The sequence below is a fragment of the Salvia hispanica genome, chromosome 3, assembly GCF_023119035.1.
Source record: "Salvia hispanica cultivar TCC Black 2014 chromosome 3, UniMelb_Shisp_WGS_1.0, whole genome shotgun sequence".
Lineage (NCBI taxonomy): Eukaryota > Viridiplantae > Streptophyta > Magnoliopsida > Lamiales > Lamiaceae > Salvia > Salvia hispanica.
The window spans coordinates 7,992,936-8,004,622 of record NC_062967.1 but is presented as its reverse complement, the minus strand read 5'-3'; the positions used below and the strand labels follow the sequence as shown (position 1 = coordinate 8,004,622).

General features: G+C 35.9%; 1 protein-coding gene and 1 non-coding gene across 3 annotated transcripts; both read left to right on the top strand.

Annotated features, from left to right (window-relative positions):
- The first annotated feature begins 1,820 nt into the window (after positions 1–1,820).
- On the top strand, positions 1,821–1,927 carry LOC125217305. The gene has a single exon (XR_007175718.1). It is a non-coding gene; the product is annotated as a U6 spliceosomal RNA (small nuclear RNA).
- Positions 1,928–4,784: 2,857 nt separating this feature from the next.
- On the top strand, positions 4,785–10,005 carry LOC125215791 (protein STRUBBELIG-RECEPTOR FAMILY 3-like). 2 transcript variants are annotated; one of them, XM_048117341.1, is made up of 16 exons: positions 4,785–5,285; positions 5,569–5,698; positions 5,786–5,857; positions 5,980–6,045; positions 6,188–6,259; positions 6,357–6,428; positions 6,517–6,588; positions 6,766–6,831; positions 6,923–6,988; positions 7,116–7,489; positions 7,584–7,921; positions 8,363–8,634; positions 8,852–8,990; positions 9,066–9,187; positions 9,278–9,434; positions 9,506–10,005. In XM_048117341.1, exons 1-16 carry the CDS (start codon positions 5,201–5,203, stop codon positions 9,578–9,580), a joined length of 2,178 nt encoding a protein of 725 aa, XP_047973298.1. In that variant the 5' UTR covers positions 4,785–5,200; the 3' UTR covers positions 9,581–10,005. The 2 variants fall into 2 exon arrangements, with proteins under 2 accessions (XP_047973298.1, XP_047973297.1); XM_048117340.1 differs by having other exon boundaries at positions 4,788–5,285; positions 9,529–10,005.
- The last annotated feature ends 1,682 nt before the right edge of the window (positions 10,006–11,687 follow it).

Genomic DNA, 11,687 nt, shown 5'->3' with positions numbered 1-11,687 from the left:
ATCAAATTACACTAAACTATGATGATTATTATACTATAGTTTTTAAATTTTTAGTTATTTCAAAATAATTACGTATTTCAAATGATCTAAATTTTAATATATTTTCATTCCGTCTCATATAAAAATCGATATCACATTTGTACTTTTTTTTGGGTTATATCTGAACGTATTCACAATTATAAATAAATGCATGTAGTTTTTTATCTTAAAAAATAGTCAACCTTTGTTATTTTGAATCGACATCTAAATGTATGTCATTTCCAAATTATTTAATTTAACAACTAAAATCTCATTGGACAAAATTACAAAACTCATATCATTTCACCTTTACTAAGTTGTTTTATAGTAGTATATGGATTCTAAGTTTCTAACGATCGATGGAAATGTTAGTAAAGTACTGGTAGTGTTTTTACAAGTAATTTTTCTATTCATTTTTAATTCTTCATTATGTTACCTCCATCAGTTCATTTTCAGAATTCTAGTTAGGAGTTGCGAAACTTATGATAACCTCATAGAAATCTCATAGGATAAAATAATAATGAAATACTCATAACAAAATAGGTCGAAATTAAATCTTGCCTGATGAAAATTATTTGATTGGTTTATTAATTTATGTATAAGGCCTACCACAATATTAAGCATATTAAAAATCTGTTTGGAAAGTGATCTAGCGATAAAGTGATTAATTATCATCTTTATATGCAACGCTTTTAAAATAAAGAGACGAAAAAACATGGCCCACTTCTGTATATATGACAGTAATAATTCATTTGTGAAGCAATGTTGTTATTTTGGTTACTTGACAGTCAACACTTCACGCTACTTTGATTGCACTGCCTCAACCTAAAGATTTACTCGACCAATCTAGATTTTGGTAGCCCTCACCCCGCTCACGTCACTCTTAATGTCCATGAATTCCAAGTTATTCCAGCTATGCACGCAATCATAAAATACTTTGTTTTGTACTTCCATTGTATATTTATGAAACATTTTGATTTTATCACGAGATTTTATTTAATGTTCTTCTGTGAGTTCATGAAACGCGACGAAAAAGTACTAGAAATATATATTATTGTTTTTATTTTAAAAAATATTTAATTTTTAATAGAACAATTCATAAGAAAAAACGTTTCATTTTCAATTGAAAAGTGGAAGTATGTAATTTCTTAAGTTGTCTCCACCATAGTGAAATGTACAAATTTAAATGAGAAAGAACTTTAACATATCTCCCTTTCTATAACCAAAATCTCGAATACAATTATGTCTATTGCAAATTATGTTTGGCACATTATTTTTGATAATGTCATATAAATTTCAAATTATTTAATTATTCTGATTTTAAAACTAATTAAAATTTTATTGCTGACATTAATCAATGACTTAATCGTATGATACAATCGAATGCCAACTATATGCAATAAGATGATATCATACTATAGTAAATTAAATAGTTTACTGTATTCAATTAGATTTTAGTATTCTAGCTAACCTCTTTATCTTATCAGCTGACAATTTCCAATGTACACTTAGGCACGAGCTAAATTTCATCTGCATCTACCGCGAAGAAATTTGTATTTGAATTGTTTAACACAGTTTGACACGCTTAGTAATCTAAACTCCGTGTTGGATGTCCCATCGGGCAGGGGCAGAGCTAGGAATTTGAAGAAAATGAGACAAATTTACTTACAAAGGAATTTTCAAATTTGGAGGATGGACATTTAGTAGACAATTAAAAGAATTAAATTTACAATATGCATATAAATACATGGGATGAAAATAAGAGGTGGGGCAATTGCCCCACTTTGTTAACATGTACATTCGCCCCTGCCTTCGGGGACATCCGATAATATTGGAACGATACAGAGAAGATTAGCATGGCCCCTGCTCAAGGATGACACGCATATGTCGAGAAATGGTCCAAATTAAACTCCGTGTTGGATAGGCCCAATATGTTGTTTACTGTGAGCCCATTTCTTATATTGACTAATTCCTTTTGGGCTCACTCAACACAGTTGGGCCAATAAGTATGCGTTTATCTCTATTATTCATTTTATAGTCCAAGTTTAAAATCCCAATCAACCGACGCAAATAATAGTTTGAATTATTCTGGTTATGTATCTGCTAAAAAATCAAATGGTAAAACCTAAACTTTCTTTTCTATTGTGCTATTGTTATATTGTCGCACCCACTCGCAATTTAGTAAGCACAAACCAATATTCCTCAAAGAGCAAGTAAAGGTTTGTCGGTGCAGTCTCATTTTATAAATTTATTAATCCTCCCCTATGATCCAATCTAACGTGATTAAAGAATATAGATTAATGTTTCAAGCAAGTACTCATGGGCCCGCTCCGTGGAAAAAAAATGCAATCATTACCTACATAAGTTAATTTTCCATTAAATTACCTACATTTGTGATTGTGAATATAAGTTTTGAGTTTTCTATTTACGATTTGGTGTATTTTGATACTCCGAAAGATTTAGGTTGGAGGACCGGATGCAATATATTTGTTTAATTTTTGAGTCTGATTTAATAACTTTATGTAATTTAATTTAATAATAAAATTAATCAAACAACAATTCACATAAAATATAGATAATTGACTTTTATAAGAATAAACAAGATGTCCTCGTTAAGTCTCCTCTTCGATCTGCTAGCGAATGCATAATTTATAGCAGACTATATTTAAATCGTTGTTCGTACATAGATAACTCATAACCCTAATAGCCAACTTTACACACAATCCATGTGAACAATAGAAGTCCCATGTTGTTCACCATGCCCCACACGCTTTCAGATTGGCTGTAGTTGTGTCTTGCCACAAATTTTTTTGGATTGTGGATCGTAAAGTCAAGCACAAAGAATTCGTTATGTTGGTTCGAACGTTTGAGGTAATTATTGTGAGGATCATTTGAAAGGATGCTTGTGTCGAAGACAAATAGAGTGCAAGACCATCATGGCGCTAGAAGGAGCAATCAAGACCAACACAGTTCAAATTGTGCTCCTCAAAGACAGAATGACACATGCTCTCGTTGTTCAATTCAGGTCTACCAAGCCAAGCCTTCACTGTGGATGTACTTGGTCTTGGTCGTTGCCCCACTCGGCACCATGATGGACTTGTACCCTCTCTATGTGCTCGGCACAAGACAAATCAAATCTATAAGAAAGTTGCTTGACCATTCAGGTTTGCAAGCTAGCTGTGGATCTCAAATTCTTCCTTGAGGACCCTCTTAACTTTGAGGTTAATATTCCATGGAGTATTTTCTTTCAATTTATATATGCAATTAAATCTCTATTTCATAGTGGATAATGATTGGATTGTCCTTGTTTGCTTCTAATTTCCTGATTCTATGATAATTTTAAATAAAAGCTTGCTTCAATTATTATCAATTTGTCATTTTTAGATTGAATGCCATTATGAATACGTTACGCAAATACATATCTTATGGAGTATGCTACTTATTAACATTTCCAATTGTGCCACTAGCTAGAGAAGAATAATATAAAATGAAATGAAACTAAAACATAAAAGTAGCAGGAAAAGCATTGGGCAGCCAATAATGGAGGTGCAATATAAAGGTTCCCATGAAAAGGAGCAGAATTAGTAAGCCTGATTTACGGTTGTCTCAACCGAACTACTGCTTTACAAAATTGTGGACTGTGACATGACATCTCAACTTTTCCTACAATAATTCAACTATAAAATTTGTTTAAGGTTCTGATAGATGTTAGTTAAAGACAGATGTTTTTCGTTACCACACAACAGTTCTAAAATATTTTTTGAAGATCTTGCTAATTGAAAATAAAATTGGTTGCCTATGCGCAATTCCATATTTAGGGACAGTTTAAGCTTGCAATAGGTCCATGGACACTCATATTTATAATTATAATTCTGAGCAAGTAATTTCTTTGCGAATGTTGATTAACGTATATTTATTTCGAGTGATATATAATAAATTAATTTAAACTAATCAAAGTAAAACCTTTTTAGTGAAATAAGGGCATGCGGCTGATTTTGGTGCCTTATTGCAGCCTTCAAAATTTCCGGTCACCGCAAAAAACAGCCGGGACAGACCCCTTACATTGCGGCCTTATTGCAAGTCGTTTTAGCCACAGCTAAAAGTAACTTTTTTTTTTATATTTTTTGTTTTTTAAATTTTAATATATCATTCTATCTCAAAATACCTCAATCCTTTTATCAGGTACGTAACAGAAGTATAATGTAGGAATCCTAATCAAATTTAAATATAATCATTGCCGTGTTTTTTTAATCATGTTGGTATGTTAATAGTACTCCTATATTTGTTTTATATATCTAAAACCAGAAGAACAAAATATGAAAAATGGTGAAATAAGCTGTGATTGTTGCTAAAAATGGGCCTGTCTTATTGCAAGTGCTGTGACTGAAATTAAAAATGCTGACATATCAGAGACAAATAGATTGTGGGTTGTGGCAGATTTTGGAGTCCTTGCCATAAGCTTTTAAAAAATCGATGTCCCCCTTTGAAAATTTTAAATTTTATACACGTTTGCTACATGAATTTTGAATCCAATGTGGCGGAGGCGTTATATGAGTAAGCACAATACGAATTTGCTTCAACGGTACACTGATACAAGCAATTTCAAATTAATTTAAAAAATTTGGGCAAGCCACTCACCAAAGCTCCATAATTAAAATACCTTTGCATATTTTGTGTACAATCTATCACAGCTAGATATTCATGAGAGTAAAGGTGAGCACCTGAAAATATAAAATGCCTTTTTAAAATTCTCCGAACTGAGACAGAGCAAGAAGAAGAAGCAAACTTATTAAACCGACTCTTGGGATTTCCATTCGTTCATTTTTCTTTCCCTATCCACCCGCAGTTTTGTTATTAGCTGCTTTGTTTCACTTTAAAAGAAAGAGGGAATTTTTTATTTGTCGGATTTCCGATTAAAGGTGTAATCTTGAAGCCTTTTGAATTGCCTCTCCCACTAAAACTCGGGGTTTCGTGCTTGACCAAACTCGCTTTACTGAACCCTCTGTGTTTCTTGATTTTATATCCTATTTTATTTTCAAGATTCATTGTGTGCGAACTTGAATATACTAGTAATAAGCTTTGTGCTCTAAATTCTTGCACTTCTTTATTGCTTGGTTGGCTCCAGTTTTACTGCACAGCCTGAAAGGGAGAATCTTTGATTTTGAATTGGCCATAACCGGTGATGGCTTATTCATTTTTGAATCTTTGCCTTGTCATACTTCTATCTGCATTTCCCTTCCACCATGGATTAACGGATCCTCGTGATGGTAAGCTCGATTTTACCGATTTCTTGTTTTTTATCCTTTTATAGTGCTTTTCATTCCTGTTCTTGGTGGTTTTGTGTTCTCTCCTGTGAATTTGAATACCTAGCTATGTATACCATCTTTCATTGAAAACCACAATGTTTTGAAGTGTAACAATCTGGTTAAGTTTATGACTGCTGAGCCTGAGCTAGTCGATTTGGAGAGTTTACTGTCTTTTGTTTTTGAATTTTTCATCTTTAGGATGATTGTTGCCTTAATAAGTCTATCTGAGAATCTTTCTTGTCAGTGTTTGCAATAACTCAATTACATGCTTCTCTGGGCCTCCCTTTACTTCCTGGATGGATTCCGGGAGGCGATCCCTGTGGGCCTCCGAGTTGGCAAGGGGTGGAGTGTGTGAATGCTAATATAACTGCACTGTAAGCTTTCAGCGTTCACCCTTCTATTTTTGTGTATGGTGAATGAACGATTTCCATAAGCCTGAGTTTTTGTTCTCTGGCTGATAGAAAGCTCAGTGGCGCAAATTTGGGAGGCGAATTGCCTGATGATTTGGGAATGTTCGCCTCAATTATCGACATGTAAGTGCAATCTTGATGGTTGTCTTCATTTCATTTGCAGCTGTAATCCCTTCTCTTGACAGCCAATCGGTCTTCAGAATTTGTGCTTATGTATTAAAGATTTTGGTTATTTTGAATTGCAGAGATTTGAGCAACAACCACATTGGCGGCAGTATACCAATCAGTTTGCCTATCACTCTTCAGAATTTGTATGTTTCTGAACCAAATCTGCTTCTATAAATGAGATTATCGATATACTTATATCGATCGTGAATAGTTTAATTGAAAGCTCTATAGATATTATCTCAGTCTGATAATGCTCCTCTCCTTCCTGGAGACCACAAACTTCAGTTTTCTTTCAGATAACCAGTTTACTGGGGACATTCCAAACTCTCTATCTTCATTAGGCCAATTGAAAACTTTGTAAGCTACTATATTCTATTACTACCATCTTTTCATTCATTTATTTCTTTGCTCCATCAGAAAAACTGTAACTTTGAGCTGTTAAAATTCTATTCAGGTCTCTGAACAACAATCAACTGACAGGCTCAATACCAGATGCCTTTGAACCAATTACGGGTTTGATTAACATGTGTGTTTTTTTTGCATATAGTTATTGTAGCTATCATGAAACCTAGTTGGAGTGGATTTGTTTTGATTATTTTAGCTCAACAATGCAGGGATTTATCCTGGAACAGCTTGACTGGTGTGCTTCCACCTTCAATGCGGAGTTTGTTAGCTCTCACGTCATTGTAAGTAACTATCTTTTCTAGGTAAATGCTTTCATTTATTCCACAGCTATAAGTTTTAAGTTGAGTAGATTTGTAGAAAACTCCTTTTCCTTTTCTAGCTACTTGATTGGTTAATCAATGTAGAATCACAATCTACTATTAATTAACCATGTGCTCACTCCTAAAAGTTGCACGCAGGCATTTGCAGAATAATCAACTTATAGGAGTGCTAGATGTTCTTCAAGATCTTCCTCTGACAGATTTGTACGTGATTTCAGTTGAATTTGAGAGCTCTATACTTCATTTCATCAATTTGTTAAATATGTACCTACCATTTTCTCTGTTTTTCCTATAGGAACGTAGAGAACAACCTCTTCTCGGGGCCTATTCCTAACAAACTCCTAAGTATTCCTAGTTTCAGGTGAACAAAGAGTTAGTTTTATTTTCATCTATGGTCTTTTTATTATTTTAAATTTTATCTATCATCTACTTTGCGAGATGGGGTCTTCTTTTACTTAGTGGCTCATCAACTTCTTTCTTTGTGGCAGGAGAGCTGGAAACCCTTTTAACACTACTATCCTTCCTTCTCCCCCTGCCTTGCCTCCCGTATCCCCCACTAAGGCACCTTCACCTCAGGTTGCACCTAGTCCTGGGTCCAATGCTCATGGCCAGATTGTTACTCCATTACCACAATCTGGTGGAGAGGAGAAGAAGACTACATCAAACAAAATCACATGGATTGCTGTTGGTGGGTTGGTTTTGATTTTGGTTCTTGTTTTTGGGTTGTTTCTTTCTATCTCCTGTTGTCGTAGAGGAAGGAGATCAATGGAGAAAAGTTTCAAGAGCAATGAAATAGGCCATGGTAACCTGTCAGAAACACACAAGCAAGACGAGACTTCACAATTTCATAAAATACCCCAAGGTGCTGAACTTATTACATTCTCTACTGTAATTTCTTTCACATAATAAATAATTAAATAAATAGAGCGTATAACTCTTTTGAGGCTACCAAGCAGGTCTGAAAAAAACGGATAAGCAGCCAGCTGAAGCAGGTCAGATGAGGAATCCATTACTAAAGCACGGGACGGATCATAGTATAGATATGACAAGATTGAGTGACACTCATCCACGGCCAAGCCCTCTTCCTTTTCCACTTCTTCCTGCTGATAGGATTTCTGCGGATCCTACTTTTACTTCATTGACTCCAGCAGGAAGTGCTGGTAAAACTGTAGAATCTGCGAAGCCCTTCACTATCGGAATGCTTCAACAGTACACAAATAGTTTCTCAGAAGAAAATCTTATTGGGAACGGCATGCTTGGGACCGTCTATAGTATGCAGCTTCCAAAAGGAAAGGTTAGCATCTACTAGTTCATCTTGGTTTAGTGGGATATTATTTGTCTAGGCTTCGCCTGATTGTCAGTATATGAAAGCATGTACTCTAACCGAATTTTATGACTGGTTTTCCTCTCTAATTTGTAAAATTATATCTGATGGGATTTGAGGTGTCATAGCCCATCATTTGTTTGTGCAATGGATGTTGTAGTGATATTACTTCATCTTTTGTTTCTGTTTATATGAAAATGTATGCTGCATAGTTATGTTTTAGTATTTTATCTGTCTTGATTGTTAAGTCATGCTATATGTGAAGCAATAGGTGAGCTCGCCACATTTGCATCCCTATTTCAGCTGTTCTGAATAGACGAAAGATAAAAACAGCTGAACATTATTTCAACTGTTTTATCTTTCGTCCATCCATATGGCCTGTCTCGCTGAGAATCTTCTCTTCATCACTAGGTTCTAGCAGTGAAGAAGCTGGATAAGGCTGCATCAGCGCATCTAAGCGACCAAGAGTTTCTTGAACTGGTGTCAAGTATCTCTAAACTTCGGCATGCAAATATTGTCGAACTTGTAGGTTATTGCCTTGAGCATGGAGAGCGCCTTCTTGTCTACAACTACTGTGGCAACGGGACCCTCGATGAAGCACTAAATTTGGATGATGAGATCAACAAAAAGCTCTCATGGAACACTCGCATGATTCTAGCGCTTCAAGCTGCCAAAGCCCTAGAGTATGTCCACAGAGAAATTTCATTGTCATTTTATTATGTGGTTCTTTCCAATCCGTTGTTTGGTGCTACACAGAATCTGCAACAGTAATTGCAAAAACTCACCCATTTATGTTCTTTTATTTTCTACATTTGTTTCAATCTTAAATTCTTCACTAAACTTCCAGTCATTTCAAGAGTATAATTGCTAGGAGATTGACTATTTCATGTCACTTTGAAGATATTTGCACGAGACACACCAGCCACCCATCATGCACCGCAACTTCAAGTCCTGCAACCTGCTGCTCAGTGACGATCTCTCGGTAAAAGTTTCTGACTGTGGTTTGGTTTCTCTTATGCCGGCCAATTCCGTTGTTCAGGTAATCTCATGTTAATAATCTGATACTTTTATTTTGCAACTTCTTCAACTCCAACTGACATTAGTCCTTTCTTAGCTGCAAAATTCTGGATATGGCGCTCCAGAGCTTGACTTTGGAAGCTATTCTTACCAGAGTGATGTATACAGCTTCGGAGTTGTGATGTTGCGGCTTTTAACAGGGCGAAAAGCATATGACAGGTCATTTAAACATCAAAAGGATGTGTGAAATATGATATTTACAGTGAAAAAATGTGTTGAACTGACACCAAGCACGTACTAACTACTCAGGTCACGTCCCCGGGGAGAGCAATATCTGGTTAGATGGGCATTCACCCAGCTTTATGATATAGACGCGTTATCCAGAATGGTCGACCCCTCCCTGAAGGGCGCTTATCCGTCCAAGTCCCTATCACGGGTTGCAGATATAATATCGCTATGTATTCAGGTGCTACTTTCTCTCTTATTTCCGGCTGCATAAGTTCAGTCGACATTATATCATAGATTGGCTTATTTCAGATGATGTTATTTTTGTGGGACAGCCTGAGCCCGAGTTTCGGCCACCGATGTCTGAGATCGTGCAAAAACTTGTAAGCATTATACAGAGACATCCCAACCCATGAGGTTAGAGACATCACAAAATGTTGGTAACTGAGGTATTCTACGGTTTCTCAATGGGTCATGTCTGAGCTGCTGCTTGTTGCTCTTCACATCTTTGTAGTTTTGAAGTATATGCTGCTGCATTACTTTTTTTTTTTTTTTTGTTTCCTTGACAAAATGTATTTTAACTAGTGGCTTTGATGTTACTGTGGTATGTCGTTTGTTGGGTAAAATACAGATGTTATATTTCTGTAATTAGTTTTAGAAGTTAAATAGTTTGATTATTGATAGTAGAGTTAGGACAAATCAAAACACAGATTGAGCTGCTCCTACATGCGCAATCCCATTTTTGCGATAACTCATCGAACCCATGTTTCTCTATCGCTCTCGTTCAATCAAAGCGTTGGATTTTCTTTTCGTACTAATTTGTTCTTTTAATTTTGCAAACCAACTTGAGCATTATATGCGTGCTATGGTAACTTTATTAGTCTGAAGCCTCTTGGTTTGTGTTCTAAAAACAAAACATGACGGATTGATCCAAAGCGGATAATATATTACTAATGTTGGCTGCACAATGCTAAATGCTTTTCCACAAAACGAGAAAGCTACCAAGTTTCAACAGCAATCAAAATCATAAAAGGAGTAGTAGATAGCAAATTTCAACATCTGGATTTGAAGCATGACGGTCATCAAATCGGAATGTTGGTCATTGTCGCAGCACGCATGTAGACTGATAGGTTTGATATCCATATCATTCAGGATTGCAAATGCATCATTACACACCTTTGTCACTTCCAGTTTTTGGTGATTACTGGTTTTATGGGAGCTCTGTGATTGGATCGAGCCGGAGCCGCTCTTACCAGTGTTTTCCGTAAGAGAGCAACACTTGCACCACTTCTCCCACAGCTCAACATTATGATTTTTAATAGCCTCCTGCATCAATATTCAACAATATCAATTTTTATGTATTCAAAACAGTCCTTTAAAGGATAGAAGCGAACATACCAGTTCAGGAGATGGCGCGTTTTTCATATCCATAATCTTGCTGCGCATTTCTGAAACTTCAATAGGCTGATCCTCGTCGAACCAGAAATGGTATCTCAGTTGGGCTTGGAATGTGTCACACATACTCATCCATTCCTTGCACTCGAAATGGATGTGGCTGGAGTGACCGGCCTCGACTTTTTTATCAATGTAATGCTTGTATACGTCGATCAGAACCGCAACCGTACCAAACCTCCATACTGTGGAGTACAAACAAAACATTTTCAGGCATACAATTGAGAGATTAAAACATGCATGAGAGAGGAACTAACCACCCGTGAACTATGGTGCCACCATAGATAGGATAACACCATACCACCAATATAGTCCGTTAGATCTCATTTATGGACGCCTAGGATTAAGTTTCATGAAAAAACACGGGTTTGCAGTCTACTGTATTAGGTATTGCAGTCTACTTGTATTAGATATTGCAGTCATGGTAAACTGCAATATTGTTGTGGTAAGACTGCAATATTCAATGAACAACACTGCAATTTGGTAACGTAAAATTAGAAATTTCCTATTTTACCCCTCCGTGTTTTTACATGTGGCAGCATGACAAGCACACGATTAAAAAATACATGTTTTCTTTGGGTTGTCAAATTGTGTGGGTTGGGTAGTTATCGGGTCAATCCGTTATCGATCCAACCTAATAAGGTCAAACCCAATCCGACCCGTTTCATCGGGTTCTTATCAGGTCCCAACTAACGGGTTCATGTCAGGTTCATGCGGAATATCGTGTCATCCAAAAAAAAAGTTAGCCATCTGTTAATGAAGTACTCCCTGTGTCTCCCCAAAGTTTGTTCCATTTTACCATTTTCGTCTGTCCGACAAAGTTTGTTACACTTGGAATCTTCCCAAAACTATACATTAAATACACCTTCAATCTCCTCAATGTGGGACCTTTATTCAACCATACACCTTCATTTAATACTAAGTCAAACAATAGTAACGTGTATATGAAGATATATTTAATTTATTTTAAATATACTATATGTAGAACAACTATAATACAATAACTAACCTATCTGATTTAATACTGAAACACCATAAATAT